At 37.7% G+C, this 25486-nt stretch overlaps 1 protein-coding gene across 2 annotated transcripts; it reads left to right on the plus strand.

Moving 5' to 3' along the window:
- The first annotated feature begins 116 nt into the window (after nt 1-116).
- LMAN1 (lectin, mannose binding 1) lies at nt 117-24650 on the plus strand. Of its 2 annotated transcripts, XM_021099870.2 has the most exons (14): nt 117-364; nt 4133-4287; nt 4371-4478; nt 5178-5239; nt 6500-6599; nt 9182-9305; nt 11383-11441; nt 11849-11981; nt 13386-13579; nt 13711-13781; nt 18366-18519; nt 20738-20859; nt 21136-21198; nt 22022-24650. In XM_021099870.2, exons 1-13 carry the CDS (start codon nt 127-129, stop codon nt 21170-21172), a joined length of 1557 nt encoding a protein of 518 aa, XP_020955529.1. In that variant the 5' UTR covers nt 117-126; the 3' UTR covers nt 21173-21198; nt 22022-24650. The 2 variants fall into 2 exon arrangements, with proteins under 2 accessions (XP_020955529.1, XP_084833901.1); XM_084977775.1 differs by having other exon boundaries at nt 21136-24650.
- Nucleotides 24651-25486: the final 836 nt, after the last annotated feature.

Raw genomic sequence — 25486 nt, forward strand, 5'->3', positions numbered from 1 at the left:
GGCTGAGGGCGGGTCTCACCTTTGCCCTCGGGGTCTCCCGGGCTCCGCCAATCAGCGAGCGCCCTGTTGGCCGTCCGGAGCTCCCGCCCGCCTCCTCCCGCCAGCGTCCGCTTACCAGAATCCAAGATGGCGAGATCCAGGCAAAGGGGTCTCCAGACTGGAGCTCGGCCGCTGTTCTGCGCCTTGCTGCTGTCGCTCTTTCGGTTCGTTGGGGGCGACGGCGTGGGAGGCGACCCCGCGGCTGCTGGCTCCACGGGCTCCTCAGCAGCGCAGCCACATCGCCGTTTCGAGTACAAATACAGCTTCAAGGGACCGCACCTGGTGCAGAGCGACGGGACCGTGCCCTTCTGGGCCTACGCGGGGAGTAAGCCGGGGCAGAGGGCGGGGGGATCTGGTCCCTTCCCTGCCTTGAGCCTCTTCTTCTTCACCTTCTCTCCGCTGCACATCGTACGCGCGGTGGAGGGGACCCTTCTCAGCAGCCCCTCCTGCAGGCCGACTCTGGTCCGCAAAGTTCCCTCCATCTCCCCCCAAGTCTTCCTCACATTCTCTCCACCCACCTTCCTCCTGTCCTCCCTTCTTTGATGTCTGTGCTTTCCGTTTGATCTAGAGGTTTTTCGTTACTTCCTACACTTCCAAAGGCTCACCTAAGCCCGCTTCTAGGCATCACGTTTCACCCTAACGCCACGTCTCAAGGGAAAACGTTTCCCTCGCCCCCACTCCTATCCATTCCAACCTGAGACCTGGTCTAGCAGCCCTCCACCTTCTTTCCTGCTTCCCCTCGGCCCTCCTCTGCTTTTTTCCCTTCGGGGTTAGCGGTAGGTAATGCTCCAGTTTGTACCTGATGCCCCCTGACGGCTCCAGAGTTGGCATGTGTTGGCTTTAGAGTAGTCTTTAGTTCAGAAGACATTCTTCTAACCCTGTTGGAACTGTACCTTAAATTTGCCTTTCTCAGTGACTTGATATGGTCTTCGATCTTTTATCTTGTATTAACACAGTATGTAACTTAATAGTGACACTCCTTGCTTTATTTAGTAGAAGAGTGTTGTTTTGTGGGTTTTTTTAATATTGATTGAGAACGAGGCTAAGAATAACATATGTAAAGCTATTTTTTGTTTTGTTTTTAGTTTGGGGGGAGAAATTATTTCAATTTCTCCTGTACTCCATGTTTTATTCACTCTGTGTTTGGCACTGTTAGACGCTGTTGATGGCTAAGTGCCTTGCTAGATATTTACATATGTGAAAGAAAACATATCTGTACTTTAGTGCTGATGTGTCACTGCTGACTAAGGAATCAGCGGTAGCACTTGGCACGCCATAAACTGTTCAGTGACCATCAGATACAACCTTTGAAACAAGTGGCAAGTCTTCAAATCGGTGGCAATTTGAATTCCATCTTTATGTGTTATAAAGCAATCATTTATATAAGGTTTGTATACATCATCTGAGATCATCCAGTGCTGGAAACAAAATGTTTCATTTCTAGAAAGTAATTGCTGAATAGGAAGTACACTTTTAGGAAGAGCTATTTCACTGAAATTAATGTATTAATTACATTAAAAGGCATGGAATTAAGTATTTGAAATAAAATGCAGTTACTTTGTTACTCAGCAGACATTTATTTTATGCCCACTCATCAAGGTTATATAGTTGAGTGTTTTTTTAGCAAGGTAGCATTGTTCTTAATACACAAATATGATGCAGGTGTACCCAACAAAGGTTTGGGGGATTTCTGTTTTTCTTCTTGGAATGACGATGAATTTTTCTGTGGTGGTGATAAATTTGTTCGTGTTTTTTCACTTCTGCTTTTCTCCATTGCCAGCTTGCTCTTTTCTCTTTTTCTTATGCTCATACTACATACATCAGCCAATTAGGAATGTCAGTCAACTACTTAAATTAATTACATTGACTTTCTTTTAGAACCTATAACTAAGATGTTCTGCTGCAGAAATGTCAGATAATGTACCTGAGTGAATGAAAGTTGTATGGCTAGATTGAATTTGAAAAAGATTAGAATTTAGGAGTTCCTGTCGTGGCTCAGTGGTTATCAAATCTGACTAGGAACCATGAGGTTTCGGGTTCAATCTCTGGCCTCCTTCAGTGGGTTAAGGATCTGGTGTTGCCGTGGGCTGTAGTGTAGGTTGTAGACTCAGCTTGGATCCCGCATTGCTGTGGCCCTGGGGTAGGCCGACGGCTACAGCTCTGATTAGACTCTTAGCCTGTGAATCTCCATGTGCCGCAGGTGCGGCCCTAGAAAAAGATTAAAAAAAAAAAAAAAAAAAAAGGTTAGAATTTAGCCATGACTTTTCCATCTCTTGACTCTGAGAACCACTGCTGTCAATATCTCTTAATTTCATTATCACTGTAATTTTTACAGTCTCACAGTTTTTTTTAACTCCACTGATCAACCTTTCCCTTTTCATTCTGCCCTGAGAGCAATTACTTAAAATAATTTTTTAAAATAGAGAAATGTAAGATTTAGTTTAAACATGTCCCCTTACATCATCACCAAATTATGGTGTTCTTTTTCTTAATTCTAACGTCCTTTTGTACTGTCAGTGCACATCCTTGGGTCCATAAGGGCAAAAAATGATAACAGCAATTTGTAAGCCTTTATAGCTCTCAAAGCTCTTTCACTTTCTTGCTCTGATTTGATCCTTAGTAGACAATGCAGGTGTTATCTGTTTTATAGATGAAAAAACAGTGTTCAGAAAGGTTAAGTTTCTTGAAAAAGGCTACATAGCTAGTGTCAGTAGAATAGAACTCAAATCTAGGTCTTTTGATTCTGTATCTTTCCATGCTATCTGTCCCAAACATTTCTTTTTCTTTCTGTCTGTCTGTCTGTCTCTTTTTTGTTCATTTGTTTTTTGCTTTTTTAGGACCACACCATTGGCATATGGAGGTTCCCAGGCTAGGGGTCAAATCGGAGCTGTAGCTGCTGGCCTACACCACAGCCACAGCAATGCGGGATCTGAGCTGCATCTGTGACATACACCACAGTTCAAGGCAACATCAGATCCTTAACCCACTGAGTGGAGCTGGGGATCGAACCTGCATCCTCATGGATGCTAGTCAGATTCATTTCCGCTGAGCCACGGTGGGAACTCCTGCCCCAAACATTTAAGTGTTTGAAAGTGATGGTGACAAATAGGGGCTGAACTTACTAAAGTATCTCAACTTGACTTTTTGTCAGTTTTTCCTACCTGTAAAGAAACAATACAGTTATTTCCCAGTATGGATGTCAGAATGTCAGAACTGGTTAATTAATATCTGAGAAAGTGTGCTAGAATTGTTCAAGTTTAGACTTCATATGTGCTTTAATAATTATTTAGTCCAATAATAGGAATAGCTAACATTTATTGAAATAATTATATGCATTTATATAAGCACTATGTTAGAGAAATGGAGTTACTTGCCTGCAATCAAACGGCTAGTAAGTGGTTAGAGATGCAGACCATCATTTTGGGGATCAGTGTTCTTTCTAAGAATCTGCTGTTTATTGACTTGAAAATCAGTTGATCCTCTCAAAAGAATGTTATATATGCTCAGAATTTTGCATATAACTTTTGGGGTGTGTATGGAAGTGATTGAGCCCAGCCCCTTCATTTTACAGGTGAACATATGGTGAGCCCAAGAGAGTAAGAGAGTTATTTGCTCAAAGTCACACAGCTGAACTGAGACTAGGAATAAGTCTCTTGATTCCTAGTGGTATGTTCTTTTCACACTGTTCAAGCTTTCTAACATTTGTAAACTAGTAAAAATACATGACAGTTTTTAAAAAGAAAATATGCAAATCTTAGAGGTATTTGAAAAAGAACATTATGAGAATCAAAAAGTTGATTTGTCTTTTAAGCTGTAATCTCCTTGCTCCTGCCCCTTGAATTTCTAGTGTTTGGTGGCAGCTTTAATTTTTTTGGCAGAGCTATTTCATCTTCAAAAGCTAAGGGGGGTATTAGAAGCCCCTAAAATTTAAAAGTTGAGACTGTCAACATGGAACTTTTTCCCTAATAAAGTTACTGTACAGGTAACTGAGTTAAAATCAGATTTCTATAGGTATATTTAACAGTTTGATGATGATTCATTGAGCTTTGCCTAATTATAACATAAAGCTTTACTTCTCTGATTTCTATTTTAGATGCTATTCCAAGTTCAGATCAGATTCGAATAGCACCATCATTGAAAAGCCAAAGAGGATCAGTATGGACAAAGGCAAAAGCGGCCTTTGAGAACTGGGAAGTTGAAGTGACATTTCGAGTAACTGGAAGAGGTCGAATTGGAGCTGATGGCCTGGTATGGCAATTTCTTTAATTTGGAAAATGTGTATAAATGCATATGCTACTAGCCTCTAAATGTTCCCTGTTATATACTTACAGGCAATTTGGTATACGGAAAATCAAGGCCTGGAGGGCCCTGTATTTGGATCAGCTGATATGTGGAATGGAGTTGGAATATTTTTTGATTCTTTTGACAATGATGGAAAGGTATATTTGTTTGCATGACTGTTACCCACTTTAATATATTGGCTAACGAAGTTAGGCTGTGAGCACTATAGCTTATGATGATTAGTCTTTATCTAGCTGGTAATTTATAAATTTAAAGCTAGGAGTTCATGAGTTGTCATATACCAACTTGAGGTCACAGTAGAACCTTCTATCTGAGAACTTTTCAATACCACCTCCCCAGCAGCCTCTTTACGTTTAATAATTTTGATGGATCAACACGAATCATTTAGATGTAGGCAGTGAGACCAGTAGTGTGTAGAAGATTATTACTCTTTGTTTTCATGAAAACATGTCCATTACTACTACTAGCTTACATTTTGATATCTTTTCATATGTTAATTACTCTTTTGATCAGCCAACTTCCCTAAAACAAGAACAAAATGTACTTACGAATTGGAAATATTAACCTGTGCTTTTGCAGCCCTCCTAAGACTATTCATTGTTTCAACCGGTAGTTTACTGATTATTAGAGGTCATTAGTAACAATTTAAAGGAGAACTTTTATATTAAATTCCTTAAATGCTGAGGCCAGGTTTGTCTTTCTGTTACTCAGCTCCCCTAAGTCCACTAGTCACAAGCTCAGTGTCCTAGAATTTTAGAGGTATAAGAGAACTTAAAGCACACCCGGAATTCTTTGATCTAAAGAGTTTAAAACAAATACATTCTCTTTATTTTTAGAAAAATAATCCTGCAATAGTAATCATAGGCAACAATGGACAAATCCAATATGACCATCAAAAGTAAGTGTGTATTTTTACATTATTCCTAATTTCACATCTTTTTGGAAACCTTATAAAATGTTTCAAATCCGAACATTTTCCAGATGAAATAAGATTATCCTTTTTCTTGAAATGTTTTTTGTAATTTAGTAGAAAGGTCTTATTTTAATTTGGTTTTGTTTTAAATTGCTTCCTGTGGACCACCTAGATTTCAAACATGGAAGTGTGTTACAGTTTACTTAAAATTATATAGTATCTTTAAAGGCTTATGAAACATTCCTGGTTCTCAGTGATGCCAATAGTCATTTTTTTTTCATCTTTATTAGAAAAGATCTTTAAAAAGTAAAGTTCAGAGCCTTAACCAACCTAGTGAGTAAGCAATTTATGCTACTTCCTTCAGCCTTAGTGTTGCTGTATTTAAAATAAAATCTCAGGGAATTCCCATTGTGGCTCACTCAGTGGGTTACAAACCCAACTAGTGTCCATGAGGATGTAGGTTCGATCCCTGGCCTCACTCAGTGGGTTAAGGATCCAGTGTTGCTGTGATCTGTGGTGTAGGTTGCAGACGTGGCTCAGATCCAAAGTTGCTGTGGCTGTGGTGTAGGCGAGCAGCTGCAGCTCCAATTCAGCCCCTAGCCTGGGAACTTCCATATGCTGCAGGTGTGGCCCTAAAAAGCAAATAATAATAATAATAATAATTTAAAAATGCATTCTTATTGGGCTCCAAAGCTTCCAGTCTTTAGTATATTTATAATGTGTATGAATTAGTATGTACATTTTAAGTTCTCACATGTGTGTTATGGGGGGAATTACCTTTTACCCAGTGAACTATAAGAAAAATTACTTTCCTCCTTTAGTGATTTTTAACTCAGGTAGTTCATCATGACCACCTGTTGAACTGTTTAAACTAACTCAGAGGTACTAGGGCCTCCCTCTCCTGATTCTGCTTCAGTTGAGGGTGGGATCTAGGAATCTGCAGTATATGTGACTCTGACTCCTCCCTAGTCTCATGTGGAAGAATAGTATCCCTTCCCTGTGCCAGCAGCCGTGGTAGCATTGGCTCCTTATGTTATCTGGAGTCCTGACCCACATCACAGGAAAAACTCATGTGTTAACTTTTGTTTTCTGCAGGAATAACTTCAAATATTATAGGCCTTGTCAATAACAATACTTGATACTGTTTTAATCTTTCTGGACATTAATCATTTTAAATAGTAAGTTTTTAAATATTGAGAAGGCTTCCTAAGTTTCTTGTTTGTCTTCCTTTCCCTTATACTATAGTGATGGTGCTAATCAAGCTTTAGCAAGTTGCCAGAGGGACTTTCGTAATAAACCCTATCCTATCCGGGCAAAGATTATATATTACCAGAAAACATTGACAGTAAGTAACATGCATTTAGAGATAATCAAATAAACAGTATTCTAGTGTGACTCTCATTCTGAATCTTTGATAGAAATTAAATGCATTTTAAATCTGGATATTGTTCACATACTCATCAGTGTTACTACGAGAGAACAGAAGTGACTTCAAAGCTCCATTTAAGTGGTCATGCATTATCACACCTTGCCAGAAGGTTTGCAGTTGGTCAGTGAATGTGTAGGCATCCTACTGTGTACCACACAAATATGAGTAAGACAAAGGTCATTTTCTCCAAAGCATTTGTCTTTCAATGGAAGAGGGACTTAGGTAACATTATGCTTGTGTAACATTAGTGTGCTGTGTGATGATGCTACAACACAGATACCATTGAGGAATCAAGAGGCTGGAGTCCTGTAACTCTTCCAGGCTGGAGTGGGTACGGTCAGGAACAGTTTTTCAGAGTTGAGCTGCGCCTTGAAGGGGAAGTTGGAGTCTCCTAGACGGGGTGTGTCAGGACCATTGAAAGATTTGGGAAAGGCATGTAGTTGGTATTGCTGATGGATAGAGGAGATTTGGCAAGTGAGGTTGAAAGGTTGGCAGTAACAGGTCTCACAGCCTCATGTAGTTTATCCTATAAGGAACTGTTTTAAAGAGTTTTAAGCAGGAAAGTGAAATGATCAGGTTTGATCAGTCATTAGAAAGATGACTAGGCAGCAGTGTTTTTATAAGGGTATTTGTGAAAAGGGCAAAAAATAGGATGATTTAGACTCCTTGACTCTTGATGGGTGCACCATGTGCTTGGGACTTTACATGCAATTTCTCCTTTTTTTCTTTCAGTTTTGTTGTAATATAACTAACATACAGCACTGTTAAAGTTTTAAAGGTACAGGATAATGCTTTGGCTAATATACATCATGAAATGATTATCCATTAAGTTTAATGAACATCCATCATCTCACATAGATACAAGATTAAAGAAATAGAAAAAAAATTTTTCCTTGTAATAGAACTCTTAGGATTTACTCTTAAAATTGACCACTTTCATATATAACACACAGCAGTGTTAATTGTACTTATCATGTTGTACATTACATCCCTAGTACTTATTTATCTTGTAACTGGAAGTCTTTACCTTGTGACTATCTTCATCCAATTCCCACTCTCTACCTCTGACCCCCACCTACCCACCTCTGGTATCCACAAATCTGATCTCTTTTTCTATGAGTTCGTTTTTTATTTGTTTTTTCAAGTAAAATTGACCTACAGCACAATGTTATTTCCTGATATACAATGCAATGATTCAGTATTTCTGTACATTTCAAAATGATCACCATGCTAAGTCTGGTTATTTATCACCACACAAAGATACTACATAATTATCGACTGTATTCCCCACACTGTACATTTCATACCTGTTACTCATTTATTTTGCCACTGGAAGGTTGTACCCCTTAATCTCTTTCACGTATTTCTCTCCTCCTCCCCATCTTCTCACCTCTGGCAACCACCTGTTTGTTCTCTGAATCTGTGACTCTATTTCTGTTTTGTTGTTTGCTTGTTTTGGTCTTTAGAGTCTACATGTAAGTGAAATCATACATCGTTTTTCTCTGTCTGATTTACTTTGCTGAGCCTAATACCATCTAGGTCCATCTGCATTGTCTCAAATGGCAAGATTTCGTTATTTTTTATGGCTGAGTATTATTTTATTTTTTATTTTTTGCTTTTTAAGGCCTCACCCGTGGCATATGGAGGTTCCCAGGCTATGGGTCCAATAGGAGCTACAGCTGCCGGCCTAGGCCACAGCCACAGCAACATCAGATCTGAGTCGCATCTGCAACCTACACCACAGCTCACCACAACACCAGATCCTTAACCCATTATTAAGTGAGGCCAGGGATCAAACCCTCAACCTCATGGTTCCTAGTCGGATTCTTTTCCTCTGCCATGACAGGAACTCCTGGCTGAGTAGTATTCTATTCATTTTCTGCCTTTTTTGTTAACATGACTTGCACTTTTGCTGTCCTTCTGCTAACTGAGGACAGACCAGTTACTCCCCTAACTTAATGAAGAGGCGCTCATTACTTGCTAAGGCAATGTAGGGAATTCTGTACTAGCTATAGTAATAATTGCCAGTTCAACCTATTCATTGTAGTTTGCCACTGCGGTTTCAGAACATGCCTAATCCCTCTTCTTTGTGAACCATTCAAAGAAAGACTGTGGTTCCCAAAGTCTTCTCCAGAGAAGGTGAACCACATTCTGTTTTAGAAGGATTTTCATGGGAAGTTACTAGATTTTTCTTTTTAAGCCTTGACACATAGTAGGGCAAAATACATTTTCTTAAGTGAAATATCTTAACATATAATGATACCAAATAAGTGAGTTTATTTAATGGATGAGGGATTACCCTTTATGACAATGAGAGAAAGCTAATGGCTTTTAATTTTTTTTTAATTTATGTCTTCCAATTTTATTGAGATGTAATTGACATATAATACTGTATCAGTTTAAGATGTCCAACATAATGATTGACTCTGATAGCTTTTTGACAGTTTTTAGACCAAATATAAAGGTCAAAGAGTCATGCACTGATTATGTCTTTCTAGGTAATGATCCATAATGGCTTCACACCAGATAAAAATGATTATGAATTTTGCGCCAAGGTAGAAAATATGATTATTCCTGCACAGGGGCATTTTGGAATATCTGCTGCAACTGGAGGTCTTGCAGGTAAAATATTGTTATCTTTTAATATTAAAAGATTGTGAATTGAATTTGATTGAGAATACTGTATTTTGGAAATGTGTAGCCTGGTTTATTTTTAACTTTTAAGACTAGTTATAACTGTCCCATAGTCTGTGGTGCCAGTCTTTTGGTCTCTTGGAACTGCTGATTCTCTGTTTGCTTTCTGCAGGCATATAGTTGGCTAGGGCTACGTAGTTATGTAAATTAAGAGTATCAGTTTGGGTACACTATTTTATAGTGAAGGAGATATATTTAAAAGGTTAATTGCCAAGTGTTTTAGGATCCTGAGAGTTGTCACAGAGCATTTAAATGAATTTGGGGAGTTCCCATTGTGGCTCAGCAGGTTAAGAACCCAAATAGTCTTTGTGAGAATGTAGGTTTGATCCCTGGCCTCGCTCAGTGGGTTAAGGATTCGGCATTGCTGCAAGCTGCGGTGTAGGTTGCAGATGCGCCTTGGATCCTGGGTTGCTGTGGCTGTGTTGTAGGCCAGCAGCTGCAGCTCCAATTTGACCCCTAGCCCGGGAACTTCCATATGCCACAGGTGCGGCCGTAGAAAGGAAAAATGAATGAATGAATTTGGTAGCCTGAGGAAATATTAGGAACTAAAGTTCAAAGAAAATGTACTTTCCATTTTTTTCCATGTGTGGTGATAAATGAACTTACCATTGGATGTTAATACCATCTTGTGGTCATATTGTAGAATATCTTTATTATTTTCAAACGTTTGCGTTTTTCCTTAAAATGACACACGGTGGGAGGGAGAGAAGATAGATCGTATTCATCCTGTTGTTACATGAGTTTGCCAAATCTTGGATTAAAAGACTTTGTAAAGAGCATCAGGCTAGTACATCAGATCCACGCAGGACTTGATTTGGATTTCTGGCTCCTGGGTCCAGTGCTCTCTTAACACTGCATGACTTTTCCTAACATTACCTAGCCTACATTGTGGTATTATAATTTTCTTTTTTTAATCTGGCTACATATATAGATCTCTATACAAGTGACAGAAAGCAAAGGGATATTCACAGTTGAAATTCACTTATCTTGCTTTGTGGATATGACATGAACCAGGCTGAATATTTTAGTTCCAAGGTGTGTGGTTTGATCAGTTAGCTATTTCTAGCTTAAACAGCTTGAAATTAATTTGACTTTTTAATACAATTTTAGGTGAAATAAAATTGTTAATACCTACTGTGTAAGGGAAAAAATATAAATGATGTATAGAAGAGTAACCATAATATCTAAATCAGATGCTTTGAGAGTAAAAGGAGATAACAGATAAATCAGGACTCTCCCTGTAAGCTAGGACAGAGCAGTGTCGTATTTAAAATGGAAAGTAGGGCTGGGAGTGGTAAGTGCCATAAGAAAGCTTCAGAGACAGCTAGGAGCAGAAAGTACATGAAGGACAGGATCTTATCTCACTGAGACACAGTCCCTGAAGGAGATTTGTAGGAAAAAAAAAAGGAGAATCTTAGTGCCTGGATTAGTACTTGGGGCTTGTTTGGACCCTTCGTTTATTTGTTCCTTCCCTTATCAGACATGTATTAAACATCCATAATATGTTAAACACTGCTAAATATTCTGGTTTTGTATTTAAGAAAAATGAATTCCAGCTTAGTTTCAATATAAGTCTTTCAGATGAACTTTTGTCTTTTGTGCATTTACCAAAGTAGAGCTAATTTTAGTTATTTCCCTTATTGATTATTATTTTAAAGCAACATATGTCTGTAAAGTATATTCACAATCATAAAGTCTATTATGGCACTTTTTCAGATTTTTTTTTGCTTTTTTTTTAGGGCCACACCTACAGCATATGGAGGTTCCCAGGCTAGGGGTCGAATAGGAGCTACAGCTGCCAACCTAGGCCACAGCCACAGCAACACCAGATCTGAGCCACGTCTACAACCTATACCACAGCTCATGGCAATGCCAGATCCTTAACCCACTGAGCGAGGCCAGGGTTCAAACTCACAACCTCATGGTTCCTAGTCGGGGATTTGTTTCTGGTGCTCCATGACAGGAACTCCAGATTGTTTTATTTTGTTTTGTTTTTAATTTGTAGATGACCATGATGTCCTTTCTTTTCTGACTTTCCAATTGACTGAGCCTGGGAAAGAGCCAGTAAGTATACTCATTTTTTTTTTTCCAAAAATTTATTTACAGTTTAGTGGTAATGCCTTGTAGCTAAAAACTTGAGAGGACTGACTTAGGTTTGGGTCTTGTTTCTGCCAGTTATCGCCGTGTGCCCTGATACAGTTACTTAACCTCTATAATGCTGTATTTCTTCACTGGTAAAACTGAGATGCTTGTACTGGCCATGTTGATGTTGTAAAGCATTAAAGACAGTGCTCTTCTAGTGAGCACTCAGTAAATGGTAGTGGCTGTTATTTTTTGTTGTAATATTAGTAGAAAGAACAAATTAACCTTTCACCTAGTGGTGAAGTAGTTAAAATGAGAAAAAGAATATTGAGGCTTACTGTTTTCCTTTTAATTTTTTTCAATGATCTATTCTTAAACTCTAAAAAAAGCCTACACCAGATAAAGAAATTTCTGAAAAAGAAAAAGAAAAGTACCAGGAGGAATTTGAACACTTTCAACAAGAATTGGATAAAAAAAAGGAGGAATTCCAGAAGGACCACCCTGACCTTCAAGGGCATCCTGGTGAGTTGGAGCAAAGCTGTCCTCCACGGCAGCAGTAGTTGTGGCATGTGTGTGTCACCTAGCACTTTATTCATCTTATCCTACTCCTATCTGGCACATTCTGAGTAATTTCTGTAAAGAATTTTTGAGCAAATCTCCAGTATTTAAAGGGCTTGGAGATTGATGTTTTTACCAGGTAAAGTGTGGCTTGTGATGTGTGCACTTAGGACTACCTGGGTGACACGGACAAACAGTGAACTGTTGGAGTGTAAGCTCCGTTGAGTGCAGGGGTCTCTCTGTTGTGTTGATTGCTGGGTCCCATAAACCTAAAAAACAACAGCAGTGCTGATGTAGCAGTTGAGACTCAGTAAATATTTGTGGAATGAAAATTTCCAAGGTTTATTTCTTTCCTTTTAGTGGCTCATAATTATCTTGGTACTATAGAGCTAATACTTTAAAACTATCAAAACTATTTCCAGGGTAATGTGAAGTCATTACCTGACTCTCTTCCTCTTAACTACTCAACAGAATTCTGACATTAAAGGTTGAAAATTTTAAAATATTAGTCTAAGCCAGTGTAATTAAAAACTTACATGGGCCACAAGGCAAAAATAAAACAAGATAAAGCCAAATAGAGTAAGTGTATAATCTGCTAACTTTTATGATCTGAGTTCCTCATCAGCACAGGTGATCAAGATCATATTTAATAAAGCTTGGAGATAGCTTTTGAACTAAGTTTGTGATGCTCTAACTATTAACGACACGATTCAAATTTATTGATAAAAATGAATGATAAATTTCATTTTTTTCTTGGATTTTTTTTAAACATCACATATGATTCCTGAGTATATCCTGAAGCTTATTGTAGTAAGTGAATGAAATGATATGTTCAGCATAGTCAGGAACAAAAGGAAAATCAACTGTTCTCAACTCCATTTCTAAATCTTTTCATAAATAAAATATACAAATTTTAAGAGACTAATTCAAGTTTTGACAAATGTATATACCCCTTTAACCATCACCCAGATCAGTGTATAGAATGTTTTCATTACCCCAGAAAGTTCTCTTATACGTTTTTCAAGTTACACTCCACAGAGGCGACACTATCCTGATTTCTATTAATTTAGATTAGTTCTGCCTCTCCTTGTAAATAGAATCACATAATATGTTTAAAGGAGAAAGTAATGTTTAGGTGAAAAAAAGTTGGACTTAATTTATAATATGTGTCCAACCACCAGAGATGGCAAAAACAATTAGTAATTTAAGCACAATTGAATTAATTACCTGCGTGTTTACCATTGGGAAGACTGTAACACTGTGTTGATGTCATTTAACATGTGTTGGTACTTTGGTCACTTACAGTAATTTGAAAACTACATATGTGTATGTGATTATAATATTTTTGATTTGTAATTTCCATTTTAGCTGATGAAATATTCGAGAGTATAGGAGATCGTGAGCTGAGACAAATCTTTGAAGGGCAGAATCGTATCCATCTTGAAATCAAGCAGCTGAACCGACAGTTAGATATGATTCTTGATGAACAGAGAAGATATGTCTCTTCCTTGACAGAGGAGATTTCTAAAAGAGGAGCAGGAATCCCAGGGCAGCATGGACAGGTGAGCTTTCAAAATATGCACATGTGCCTTAGTTAGCTTTGAGGAGAGGTGAAACAAAGAAGCTCCTATGCTGTATGTTCTGTAAAATGGGGATTACTGAGCTGGCTGGTCATCTTTTGTGTTTCCTCCAGATCACTCAACAGGAACTGGATACTGTTGTGAACACTCAGCATGAGATTCTGAGACAAGTAAATGAAATGAAGTAAGTAAACAAATGTAATGTCTGAGTATTAAGTGGTGTCTTTATCGTAAACCCATGACTTCTGTAGATATGCAAGCACATTATTGATGTAAGACTCTTGCATAAGAATCATGTTCTAGGTTATTTTATAAATAGAAGAACGTAAAGTACAAGGACTTTTGATATTTAGAAACTTCAGGGGTTCCCATCGTGGCGCAGTGGTTAATGAATCCAATTAGGAACCATGAGGTTGAGGAGTTCCCATCGTGGCGCAGTGGTTAATGAATCCAATTAGGAACCATGAGGGTTCGATCCCTGGCCTTGCTCAGTGGGTTAACGATCCGGTGTTGCCGTGAGCTGTGGTGTAGGTTGCAGACACTGCTCAGATCCCATGTTGCTGTGGCTCTGGCAGAGGCCAGTGGCTATGGCTCCGATTCGACCCCTAGCCTGGGAACCTCCATATGCTGCAGAAGCGGCCCTAGAAAAGGCAAAAAGAAAAAAAAAAAAGAAACTGCAGCCATGTCTAAGTTTTTCAATTATTCCAAGCTAGAAAAGAAAAAAAAATGCTTTAACATCTTTAAAAAAATAAAAGGTTTGTCACAGTTACTTGACAGCCAGTAGTATATGTGCATTTCAAAAATATAAGAAGAATATGGGTAATACATGACAATTCTATGAAAAATAACTAGGGAAATAAGCATGCATTAGCGTTATAGGACTGTAATGCATGCATACCTGATGTAAGAACTTCTTTTTGATGGATTGAAACCATTTTGAGAGGAATATGCTATGTGTGACTACCTGTTTTCATTCCATATTATACTCTAAGACTGGGCAAAGAGGTGCTGCTGTGAGGAGATACTGTGTCCTTAGGACATTGTATGACAGGTCTTTAAAAAGGATACCAGGTAATTAACAGCATTCAGTGCCTGAAGCAGAGAAACAGCCAGCATTTCACATGTCATAAGCTAATACTCAAAGCACTGCCCCAACCAGTACAACCCTTGACATATTAAATGTTAAGGTGAGTTCTTTAGGACTGGAAAATTAAACAGGTTAAATAGAAGGTGATAACATTTAACATCTAGAGATTAAAGGCAATCCAACTTGTAACTGCAAATTTGTATTTCTTTCAGTTATACTTTTTGGCATTTTTTTAAATCTTCAAGTTTTTTAAACTTGTGATTAATAAATTATTTTTAGAAACAGATTGATACAAATTTTTTTTAAATCTTTATTTTGATCTAATTTTTGACTTCAGATATTAAAAAAAGACATATATTCCATGTATCCCTCACTTATCTTCCCAAGTTAACATCTTACAAAACCACAGTACAGTTGTCAGAGCCAAGAACTTAACATTGGTATAGTACTGTTAACTAAACTAATGAACTTTCTCAGTTTCACCAGTTTTCTGTCAATGCCTTTTTCTCTTCAAGATCCTATCCAGGATTGCATGTTGCATTTAGTTATTTCTCTTTTGACTCCTGCAGTCTGCTATAGTTCATCTTTCCTTCTCTTTCATGACTATGACAATTTTCAAGAGTGTTAATGAGTTATTTGGACCATTTTGGTTCCTCTGTCCTGAAACGTGTTTCTTTAAAGGCTTCATTCTTGATATTCTTTGGCCTCTGCTGCTTCTTAGGTTTTCTTTGTTTGGTGGTCTTCCTTCCATTATTCCTTAAAAGATTAGTTTTTTCTAGGTCTCTATCCAGCCTTCTTTTCACTTGACCTATTCCCTAAGCTAAATATGTCCTCCTTCCATCACAATCCCGTTCTTAGAGAACTCTCCTTATCCTGTTACACTCAGCTCCGGGTGCCCAGCTCAGTTAAATGCATCTTTCTTCATAAAACTCTATCACATTGCTCTCCTGCTAGACTAGTTAGTCTCAGCATGGCAGGAATTATATTTTTCTTGTACAGTTTATATCCCTAAAAATTGCCTGGCTTATAACATGTAGCAGATGAATATTAACAGAATCAATAGGTAAACAAATGAATGAATAAATAGGAATATTTAAATGACTCAATCTTTATTAAGAAGACATTTGTGTACGTCTAAACAAGTTCATGCTCTAGGAAGCAATATCTTAAAATGCGGATATATGAGAAGGTTATATATTCTGGGGTGCTTTATTCTTGGTAAGTATTGTAGAGATAGCAAAATAGAATCTTTAATTTGGGTTTAAATGGGGAAGCTTAGACTCACATGAATTTTCTTGAGCAGATGTCCCTTAAAAGAAGTTTTCATCAGGGAGTTCCCACAGTGGTGCAGTAGGTTAAGTATCTGGTGTCGCCGCAGCAGCAACATAGGTTATAGCTATGGCTCAGATTTGATCCCTGACCTGGGAATTTCCATATGCCATAGGTGTGGGCCAAAAAAAAAAAAAAAAAAGAAAGAAAATTTTAATCAACACATGTCATTTATACCGAAAGCACATGAAATATTTTGTAGCAAGTTTATAACTCTCCGTTGCTCATATAACTTAAATAGAATTTTTTAAGATTTTTATTATAGTTAACATTCAGCCTGACCTACTCTGTAATTTCTAAGTAATATTTAAGTTTTTTATTGTCGTTGTTTTCTTCTAGCAAAGCTTTTACTTTTTAAACTAAATTTTACTCCATGGAATTAAGTGAGGTAACTTCATTCATTCATCCAAATTGAATTTTAACTGTTGAAGACACTGTCACAAAATCAGAGACATCCGTGTCCTCGGGTAGCTTATACAACATGAGGGAGAAAACCTGTGTATGTAGTCCTCCCATATCCGTGGTATTGGTTCCAGGTCCCCTGCAAATACCAAAATCCAATACTTAAGGCTTTCTATAAAATGGCACAGTATTTGCATATAACCTCCTCTCTACTTGAAACCATCTCTAGATTGCTTCTAATGCTTCATACAACTTACTGGTATGTGAAAAGCTCTAAGTACAATGTAAATGCCATGTAAATAGTTCTCTGCATGTGGCAAATGCAAGTTTTGCTTTCTTGAAACTTTCTGGAGTTTTTTTTTTTTTTTTTTCTGAATATTTTCTGTCTGTGGTTGGTTGAATCCATGGATGTGGAAACCACAGATACCAGGGGCTGACTGTATACAGACACAGAGGAGAAAAGTGTGTGACGTTTAGGGAGTGGTTGCATTTGATAAGGAAGGCTCAGGGAAAGGAAAATAAATGTAGAGGAGAAGCAGTCCTTTAAATTGGCCCTTCTATTATAGATCCTTTCCCTTGGAGGGCAGGGTCAGGACTAGAAAAAGCATCCCAGACACAGAAGGATATTTTCAGGGAATGGCAGGAACCAAGGGAGTAATAATAATGTTTTCAGGTAAATTGAATTTCAGGTATGTGTCTTTCTTTCTTAACAAATAGCCCTGTTATGTTTCTACCAATATTTAAAAATATATATTTGTGGTCTCTTACTATCATGCTTACAGACTCATATTCAAAGGATGTACTCAGCTCTTTATCTTACATCTGAATAATGGGATCACATCTTACATGGGGATTATACATTGAGGTCAGGGTGTAGCATCAGAATTACCACACTCTCGCTCAATATGCCATGCAACCAGTTTTTCCTTCATATTGGAAACAGATGTTCTTTAGTTGGTTTCTGGTTAAAGCACTAGGTTTTGAGTATAGGGGCCGTCTGATAGAACTGCAAGAAGAAATAGAATTACATTTGTCTTACAGGTCCCCAAGACCACCCCTAGGTTCTGTGATCTTCTGGAAGTACTTACAGAACTCAAAAAAAAACTGTACTCACAATTGTGGTTTATTGCAAGGGATAAACCATTAGGTTATAGAATAAAATCAGCAAAGAAAAAAGGTGCATACATTAGGGCTAAGGAGAAACCAAGCACAAGCTTTCAGTTGTCCCCTCCCATTGGAATCACATGGACAGTGCTTATTCCTCTTCAGCGTGATGTGTGACAGCATGTGCAAAGTGTTAGCAACCAAGAAAGTTCACCTAAGCCTTGGCATCGGGGATTATTAGGGTTTAGTCACATAGGTGTAGAACACCCACATTGCTGACCTTACCTGCTCAAACTTCAATCCCCCTATACGCCAAGATAATACAGCAGCCTAAAGCCCCAGGTGAACAGAAACAAAGTGCATTGTTGGCCTGGCCCAAAACCCCAGGTAGACAAAGATACTCTTAGCAGGCAGGATATTCCAGGGGCTAGTCAGGGACCAGTTCTGAAAACTATTGGAAGGTGCAGGGTTTGGGTAGCTGAGGCTTGATGAGTTTGTCCTTTACTACCCAACATTAAACAGAATGACATGAGTTCATTAAAGGTGTCATCCATTATGTTATTCAATGGCCATTTATAATATTGGTTTTAACACAGATTATTTTGTCTTATCCCCTATGTGGTTAGACAACCTTTAGTAAGAAGTAAAGGCATAATATTAAATTGTAGTTTTTATAAATTATTTTCCAGTCTTGAAAGCAGTTGTTTTTTTTTTAATACTGATTTTGTTTATTTTTTAAATGATCTGATGCATTGGGCTTAGAAATGTATCTAACCATTTGAAATCTGTAAGTGGAAAAATCATCTTTCTAGTGATTTCATTGTATAAAGGGATCTTCTATTTCAGGAATTCCATGAGTGAAACTGTCAGACTGGTCAGTGGCATACAGCATCCTGGATCTGCAGGTGGCGTATATGAGACAACCCAGCACTTCAATGATATCAAAGAGCACCTCCACATAGTCAAGCGGGACATAGATCACTTAGTGCAGCGAAACATGGTAAGCTCTTTTTTCTTCTAGTTTATAATTATCACAATTTTCTTTTGGAAAGGAGGAACACATATTCTGCTTTGTTCTACTGAAAATATTTTAACTTTTTAATTAATGCCAATGTCCATTTTTAATATTCAACATAGAGTTATTCCATATAGCCAAATGTCTGTATGTTCCACATCATGCTTCCATAGCCTATTGAATAGAATTTTTTAGAAAATAAATTGCTGTTCTGACTAGTGGAGTCATCATAATATTAGACTTCTTTTCCTAGATTCTTTTCTGTTAAGTTTTCTTTAAAAATCATGGCTGTTGTTATCAGTAATGCTATCCTTAAACATCTTTGCAAAAGGTATATGTCTCTCAACAAACTCATTTGTTAGGAGTTCCCACTGTGGCTCTGCAGCGCCAGGACACAGATTTGATCCCCAGCACAGCACATTGGGTTAAAGGACCTATAGTTGCGGCTCAGATCTGATTCCTGGCCCAGGAACTCCATATGCTGTGGGGTGGCCGGGGGAAAAGAAAAGTTTGTTAAATACACGAGCACTGGGTAATTCATGCTCATATTTCTCCCTGTCTAGGCTATTCAGGAAGCACAGATCTAAAACTAGCTGACTGAAAGCTTTCTTTAGGCAAGATTTGTCTTTTTTCCAGTGACATTCCTGTCTTTTTTTTTTTTTTTTAAGTTTTGTTTTATTATTTTATTAGATCTTTGTTTTTAATGGAAGTCTCATGTACATTTTTGGAGATAGGCAATAAATATTAAAAAGTAGCATTTTTTTTTTAATTTTTTTTTTTTGTCTTTCGTCTTTTTAGGGCCACACCCCCGGCATATGGAGGTTCCCAGGCTAGGGGTCAAATCGGAGCTGTAGCTGCCAGCCTACATCACAGCAACTCGGAATCCCAGCCACATCTGCGACCTACACCACAGCTCACGCTAGTGCCAAATCCTTAACCCACTGCACAAGGCCAGGGATTCAACCCTCAACCCCATGGTTCCTAGTCAGATTTATTTCCACTGTGCCACGAGGGGAACTCCCATATTTTTAAATTTTAGCATGCATAAGAAACAATATTAGAAGACAGACCCCTGGAGCTTTGAAGTTTTAAGGTTTTTCCTCAACTTATTTACTGGCTTTGAAAACCTTTATAGGAGTTCCCATTGTGGCTCAGTGGGTTATATCTGACTAGTATCCATGAGGATGCAGGGTCAGTCCGTGGCCTCACTCAGTGGGTTAAGGATCCAATGTTGCCATGAGCTGTGGTGTAGATCGCAGATGCAGCTTGGATCTGATGTTGCTGTGGCTGTGGTGTAGGCCGGCGACTACAGCTCTGATTTGATCCATATGCCTCCGGCACAGCCCTAAAAAGACCAAAAAAATAAATAAATAAAAATAAATATACATATATATATATATAGATAGATAGATAGATAGATAGATAGATAGATATGACTTAGGAGTTTTCTTATTGACTATTTTACCTCCCATCCAAATCAATGTCATCTCTTCCCTTAGTTCTTTTTGAGATTATTTTCCCCCAACTTTAGCTGTTGTTGCAATGGCCAAGCTGGTACTATGGGTAGTTTATACATAGTGAAGAACTTTGTCCCAAAGATGTGAGCAAATTGAGAACAGCTCATGTTGTAAGCCACTCTGTCTGGATACCTTGATGAGATCTTTATCCCTGGTATTTAATTGGCTCCTTGTGGAAATAGGAAAAGAAACATTTTTCAAAATACTGTTTAGTGATGTTCAGTGCCAAGAGATTTTCAGCAGATGAGGGCTGAGAAGAGGCCATTCTGTCGAGTGGTTCATTGATAGGTAACCTATGTCACTGTCTGAACCAGAACACTTTTGAGAGTGAAGGTGCTGCTAGTAATAATTACTCTAGTACAGCAAGTATAAGCCAGGTGTGTCCAGGGAATTGGTAATCTCTGACCTTCCAGGACACTGAAATCATTGTCAGTGTGATGAAGACAGGAGGCACACAGCAGTGAGTTAGTGACTGGACAGTGAAAGGTGGAGGGCATCCTGTGTCACCTACTCTTTTGAAAAGTTTGGTGGTGAAAATTAAGGGACTGGGAGATATTTATGAGATGAATAAATGAAAATACTTGAGTTTATACAATAAAACATGAGTTTCATAAAGACTTCACATTTATCTCCTTTTCTAAAATACTGATTTGACTCATCGTAATAGAAAGTTCTTTGCCTTACAGCCATCAAATGAAAAGCCAAAATGCCCAGAACTACCACCATTTCCCTCATGTTTATCTACGGTGCACTTCGTCATATTTGTAGTTGTACAAACGATGTTATTCATTGGTTATGTCATGTATAGGTAAGTGTCTAAAATTTGACCCAACGTTTTTCCATATTTGTTTAATTTGAAATATTCAATAATCTATGTCCATAGTAAAATATCTACAAAATTAGGTTTATACAAAGCAAATATTATTTCTAGTCTTATTTCGGTTCATATGGGAATAGGACATATGCTTATGTTCATGTATTTCATACTTCAAAAGGCATTGTTTATTTTAATTTTAAGCAATTCTGTTTCTTTCCAAAGTAAAGTATATAGAATTTCTTTTTTCTTTTTTCTCTTCTTCCTTAGGAGTCAGCAAGAAGCAGCTGCCAAAAAATTCTTTTGACCACCATTTTCATATGTGTACATCATGTATGTATGTACAAAATGTCTTTTTGAGGGAATTTAAGTATTTAAATTGCTTTGTAGTCTAAATTATTAAATTTTGTAAGAATAAACCTTAAAGACAACCATATGTAAATTTGTTCATAGTATATAAATCTATTTAAATTTCAATGAATTTCTGGCCAGTAGGATACAGCCACTGAACAGAATATTGATAAATCAGAAGATGAATAATAGAAGGTGGGGGGCACCCCCACATATGAACGTTACCATGTCTCTAGTGTTGGAAGTTTCTAGTTTTAGCATAAAACCCTTGCCCTCCTGCCCGCCCCCCTCAAATATGAGGTCTGAGAGCTACCCAGCAGGCTTATTTTATAACCAAAGTATTTCTTTAAAGGCCAGAATTTCCTACTGCAGCACTCATTCTGCAGACCCTGACTCTAATACAGCTCCCTTTGAAATGAAAGACTATATTCTGTCTGAGAGTATTCAGATCTGGATAATAGGATTCAGAATGTTTATTGAAGTATTTTTTAATCCTCTGATTATCAATGATAAATTTCACTTTTAAGGAGTTTTGGGGGGAGAATTAAGAGCTGCTCTTTGGCTGAAAAACTGTTCAGGTGAAAACATTCCTCTGATAATGGTTTTTATGCATATTTTGCCTGGTGTTATGTTCATTTCATGATCGCTCATATTCTTGAATGTCTGTGTTCCAGCAGTGTCAGTTCAATATTATGGAAATTATTCTGCATTTATATCTGTAAATTCAACTCAGATTGCATGTCCTGAGGCAATTTTAAGGTCATGAAACCCACCACTTCATCCTGATTTTCATTGCTCTGTGCAGCCTGGTGCTTGTGACTCTGCATATTTGTGGAACTCAAGGAGGCAGTAGTAGAAGCGGTGATGGAATCTTGGAAGGCAGAATTTGAAAAATAGCGTTAATACTTCTGATTTCTTTCTTTGAATGCCAGAGCTAAGGATATTGTGAAGCACTTGTTCGTAAGCGTAACCTTGGAATGTCTGGCTGAAAGGAGTTGTTGCAGTCAGTGCATAGTCCTAGATATTAGAGAACAATCTGTAAATGACACTTAATTTCATTTGCACAGCTGAGGTAGACTTAAAAAATACTCTTATTTTCCTTCTTCTAGCTCAAGTGGTATATTTCATTTGCCATAGAATTAAAAATAGTACTGTTTATAAATAGTACTATTTAACTCTTCACAACCTTGATAAATTTGCTCTCAGCTATCATTTACAGATTGGACTAATTGCTTAAAATCCATACAGAGACTGAAGAACTCTGCATTATAGCAATACCTAACTGATACTGTGTATGCAAACAGTCCCGCATTGCTTTTTATAATAGTGTTTATCCTGGAATGATGAACGAGAATCTTCTAATGGTCATGCTCGCTACTTTGGCCACTTCAACTTAGAATGTTCTTTGCTAGTGTTTTCTTTGTAGTGTTAACATTTTGAAATTCATGTTTCAGAGACATCACAGAATGTTTCCTCATCACAGAATTTACTCTTATTCCATGAAAAAAAAAAAGTTAACACCTTCAGAAGAGTGTGTCAGTTGTAGACTATGAGACTTGGAAATCCTCTTGAGGTAAAAGGCTGCAAATACCCAGTATTATAAAATCCATAGTCACGTGTGCCTGAACTTATTAAAGGAATACCAGATCTATGCAGTATACACTTTCTAGGCAGAATTCAAGAGGAATCATTCCTAATGCAAATGAAGACAGCCAGGACAGAAGAGCATGAGCACGAATTCTTGTTCTTTCTCACTAATTTAATTTGCAGAAACTCATTCAGTAAAGCAGTTCATACAGGTCATACTATTGGAAATTTGGTTTATTTTCCTCAAAATCATTTACTTTAAGCAGCTCATTTCTGTAGAAAAACGTTGGCTCTGTGAAATAATCACTGCCAGGATTCTTTCATTTCTGTACTATTTTATATAATTGAATTTAACTTCTCTCACCAGCAAGTATTTTACAGGTGCCTTGAATTAAAACAAAATTGATTTTACAATTTTAGTGTAAGGCTTTGTGCTTAGGCCACTTTAAAAAAGATGAACTTATGTAATGGTTAGTTATTCAGTGTACCTATTTGTTTTCTAATTGTTTGACTGTTTTATTCAGCTTGAAACTTTACTAGGAGGCCACGTAGTAATATTAGAAATATTACTATAGAAATTATAAAATATAGAAATTGGCCACAATATTCTGTTACATATTAGAGGGATATCGGTGTTTCTCTAAGTGTGATCTGTCGACCATCTGAGTCCTAGGAGTGCTTGTTAAGAATCTGTATTTCGGAGTTCCCATCGTGGCTCAGCAGAAATGAACCTTACTGGCAGCCATGAGGACACAAGTTCGATCCCTGGCCTTGCTCAGTGGGTTATGGTTCCAACATTGCTGTGAGCTATGGTGTAGGTCACTGACGCGGCTCCAATCCTGTGTTGCTGTAGCTGTGGTGTAGGCCTGCAGGTACAGCTCCAACCCCTAGCCTGGGAACATCCATATGCCTCACGTGCGGCCCTAAAAAGACAAAAGACAAAAAAAAAAAAAAAAAAAAAGAATCTGTATTTCAGGGCTCTGTTCCAAACCACCTGAATCAAAACTCAGGGGCGGACGCTTCAGAATACCAGTTTTCAACAGGCACCTCAGGTGATTCAGAACACACTACTGTTTGAGAACCACTAAGATTGGGAGGGGAGGTAAAGAAAAGTCTTTTTTTGCTTTAAAGTAAGCTCAGAGCATAATATAGCATTTTCATTGTTAATGACATTTGCAAGTGTGCACTGATTCTTTTATACTTATGATCTACTACTTTGATGTTCTTTTTACTAAAATTCTTGGTTTATTAGCAACCAAAAACTAAACTCAGATTGCTGCCTGTAGCTCTTGGTACTTTGTTAGATGGCTTTTAGACTTACAAAATCATCTTCAGATCGTGGTCAAGCCATGAAAATCCCCATCTTCAAGTCTGCCTGCTAAAGCTTTTTGCTTTCTTGATTGTGATTTTTGTGACATTTTATCTCAGACAGTTGTACTTTTTGATAACTTGGGGAAAACAAAAATTACTTGAATAAAGGACCGCCTGACCCACTGCTTTGCAGTGATCCAGTCTTTGTAAAGAACATAAATGACAGTCGTGAATATTAAGATGTGATTATCTCTTCCTGTCCACATGCTTATTGCAGGGAGACAGTGAACCAAGGATTATATTGGGGATTTTTTTTTATTATAAGATCTAATGTAAAATCATCACTTGCAACTTTTTAGATCTGGGTGTTGCCTGTTTAATATATTTCTTTGAAAGTTTAAAAGGGTTTTCTATCCACTGTTAATTTCAATTGGATAACATTTTGTCAAGTGTTTTTTTCCTGATTGTTTTTTGATGCTAGCTGGAATTCAAGAAATGACATTGACCTTATTCAAATAAAGAAATATTTTAGTAAATTTACTTTTTCCTTCATTGATCACGGGTAATAAGACGTTATTTATTTCCCAAATAGGCCCTGATTTGTGATGGTTTTTCATGTGTTGTTTGCTTTGCATTCTGCCCTGGGTGGCCTACTACCTGCAGAGTCAATACATAAAAAGAGAATAAGAAATGATAATGGAGTAATGCTTACCCTTGCTGGTAATGAAAAATACAAAATAATTAAAACAATGTATTTGATGTTTTCCTCTTTATTAGCCAAATACTAGTAAAAGTATAACTAAACTGGAACTTGTAGGCATTACTAATGGCAGTTTTTTTTAAATCTTCTAATCTTTTTGGTAAGCACCATTTAACCAGGTAATTCCAGTTCTGGAAGTCCATGTGCTATAAGAAGGAAAGAGTAGAGCTTTGGTGTCAGTCAAATCTGGGTTTGAATTTTGGCTCTGCCATTTACTAAAAACAACCTTGAGTTTCTTCGTAATATTTCAGGGTTGGTTGCATTATAAAAACCGGTCTTTATAAAGTGGTTTCAGAAAATAGTAGACTAAGTAATGGACCCTTCTCCTGCTATAAATACACTAAAAAAAACTGACTAATGTGCGTTCCTGTCGTGGCTCAGTGGTTAATGAACCCGAATAGGAACCACGAGGTTGTGGGTTCTATCCCTGGCCTCGCTCAGTGGGTTAAGGATCCAGCATTGCCGTGAGCTGTGGTGTGGGTCACAGACGTGGCTCAGATCCTGTGTGGCTGTGGCTGTGGCGTATGCCAGCAGCTGTAGCTCCGCTTAGAGCCCTAGCCTGGGAACCTCCATATGCCCTGGTTGGCCCTAAAAATAATAATAATAATAATA

This window comes from Sus scrofa, chromosome 1 (assembly GCF_054392235.1).
Source record: "Sus scrofa isolate SSC_HxYL_T2T_F1_AM1 chromosome 1, Sscrofa_HxYL_maternal_Yorkshire_Landrace_v2.0, whole genome shotgun sequence".
Classification (NCBI taxonomy): domain Eukaryota; kingdom Metazoa; phylum Chordata; class Mammalia; order Artiodactyla; family Suidae; genus Sus; species Sus scrofa.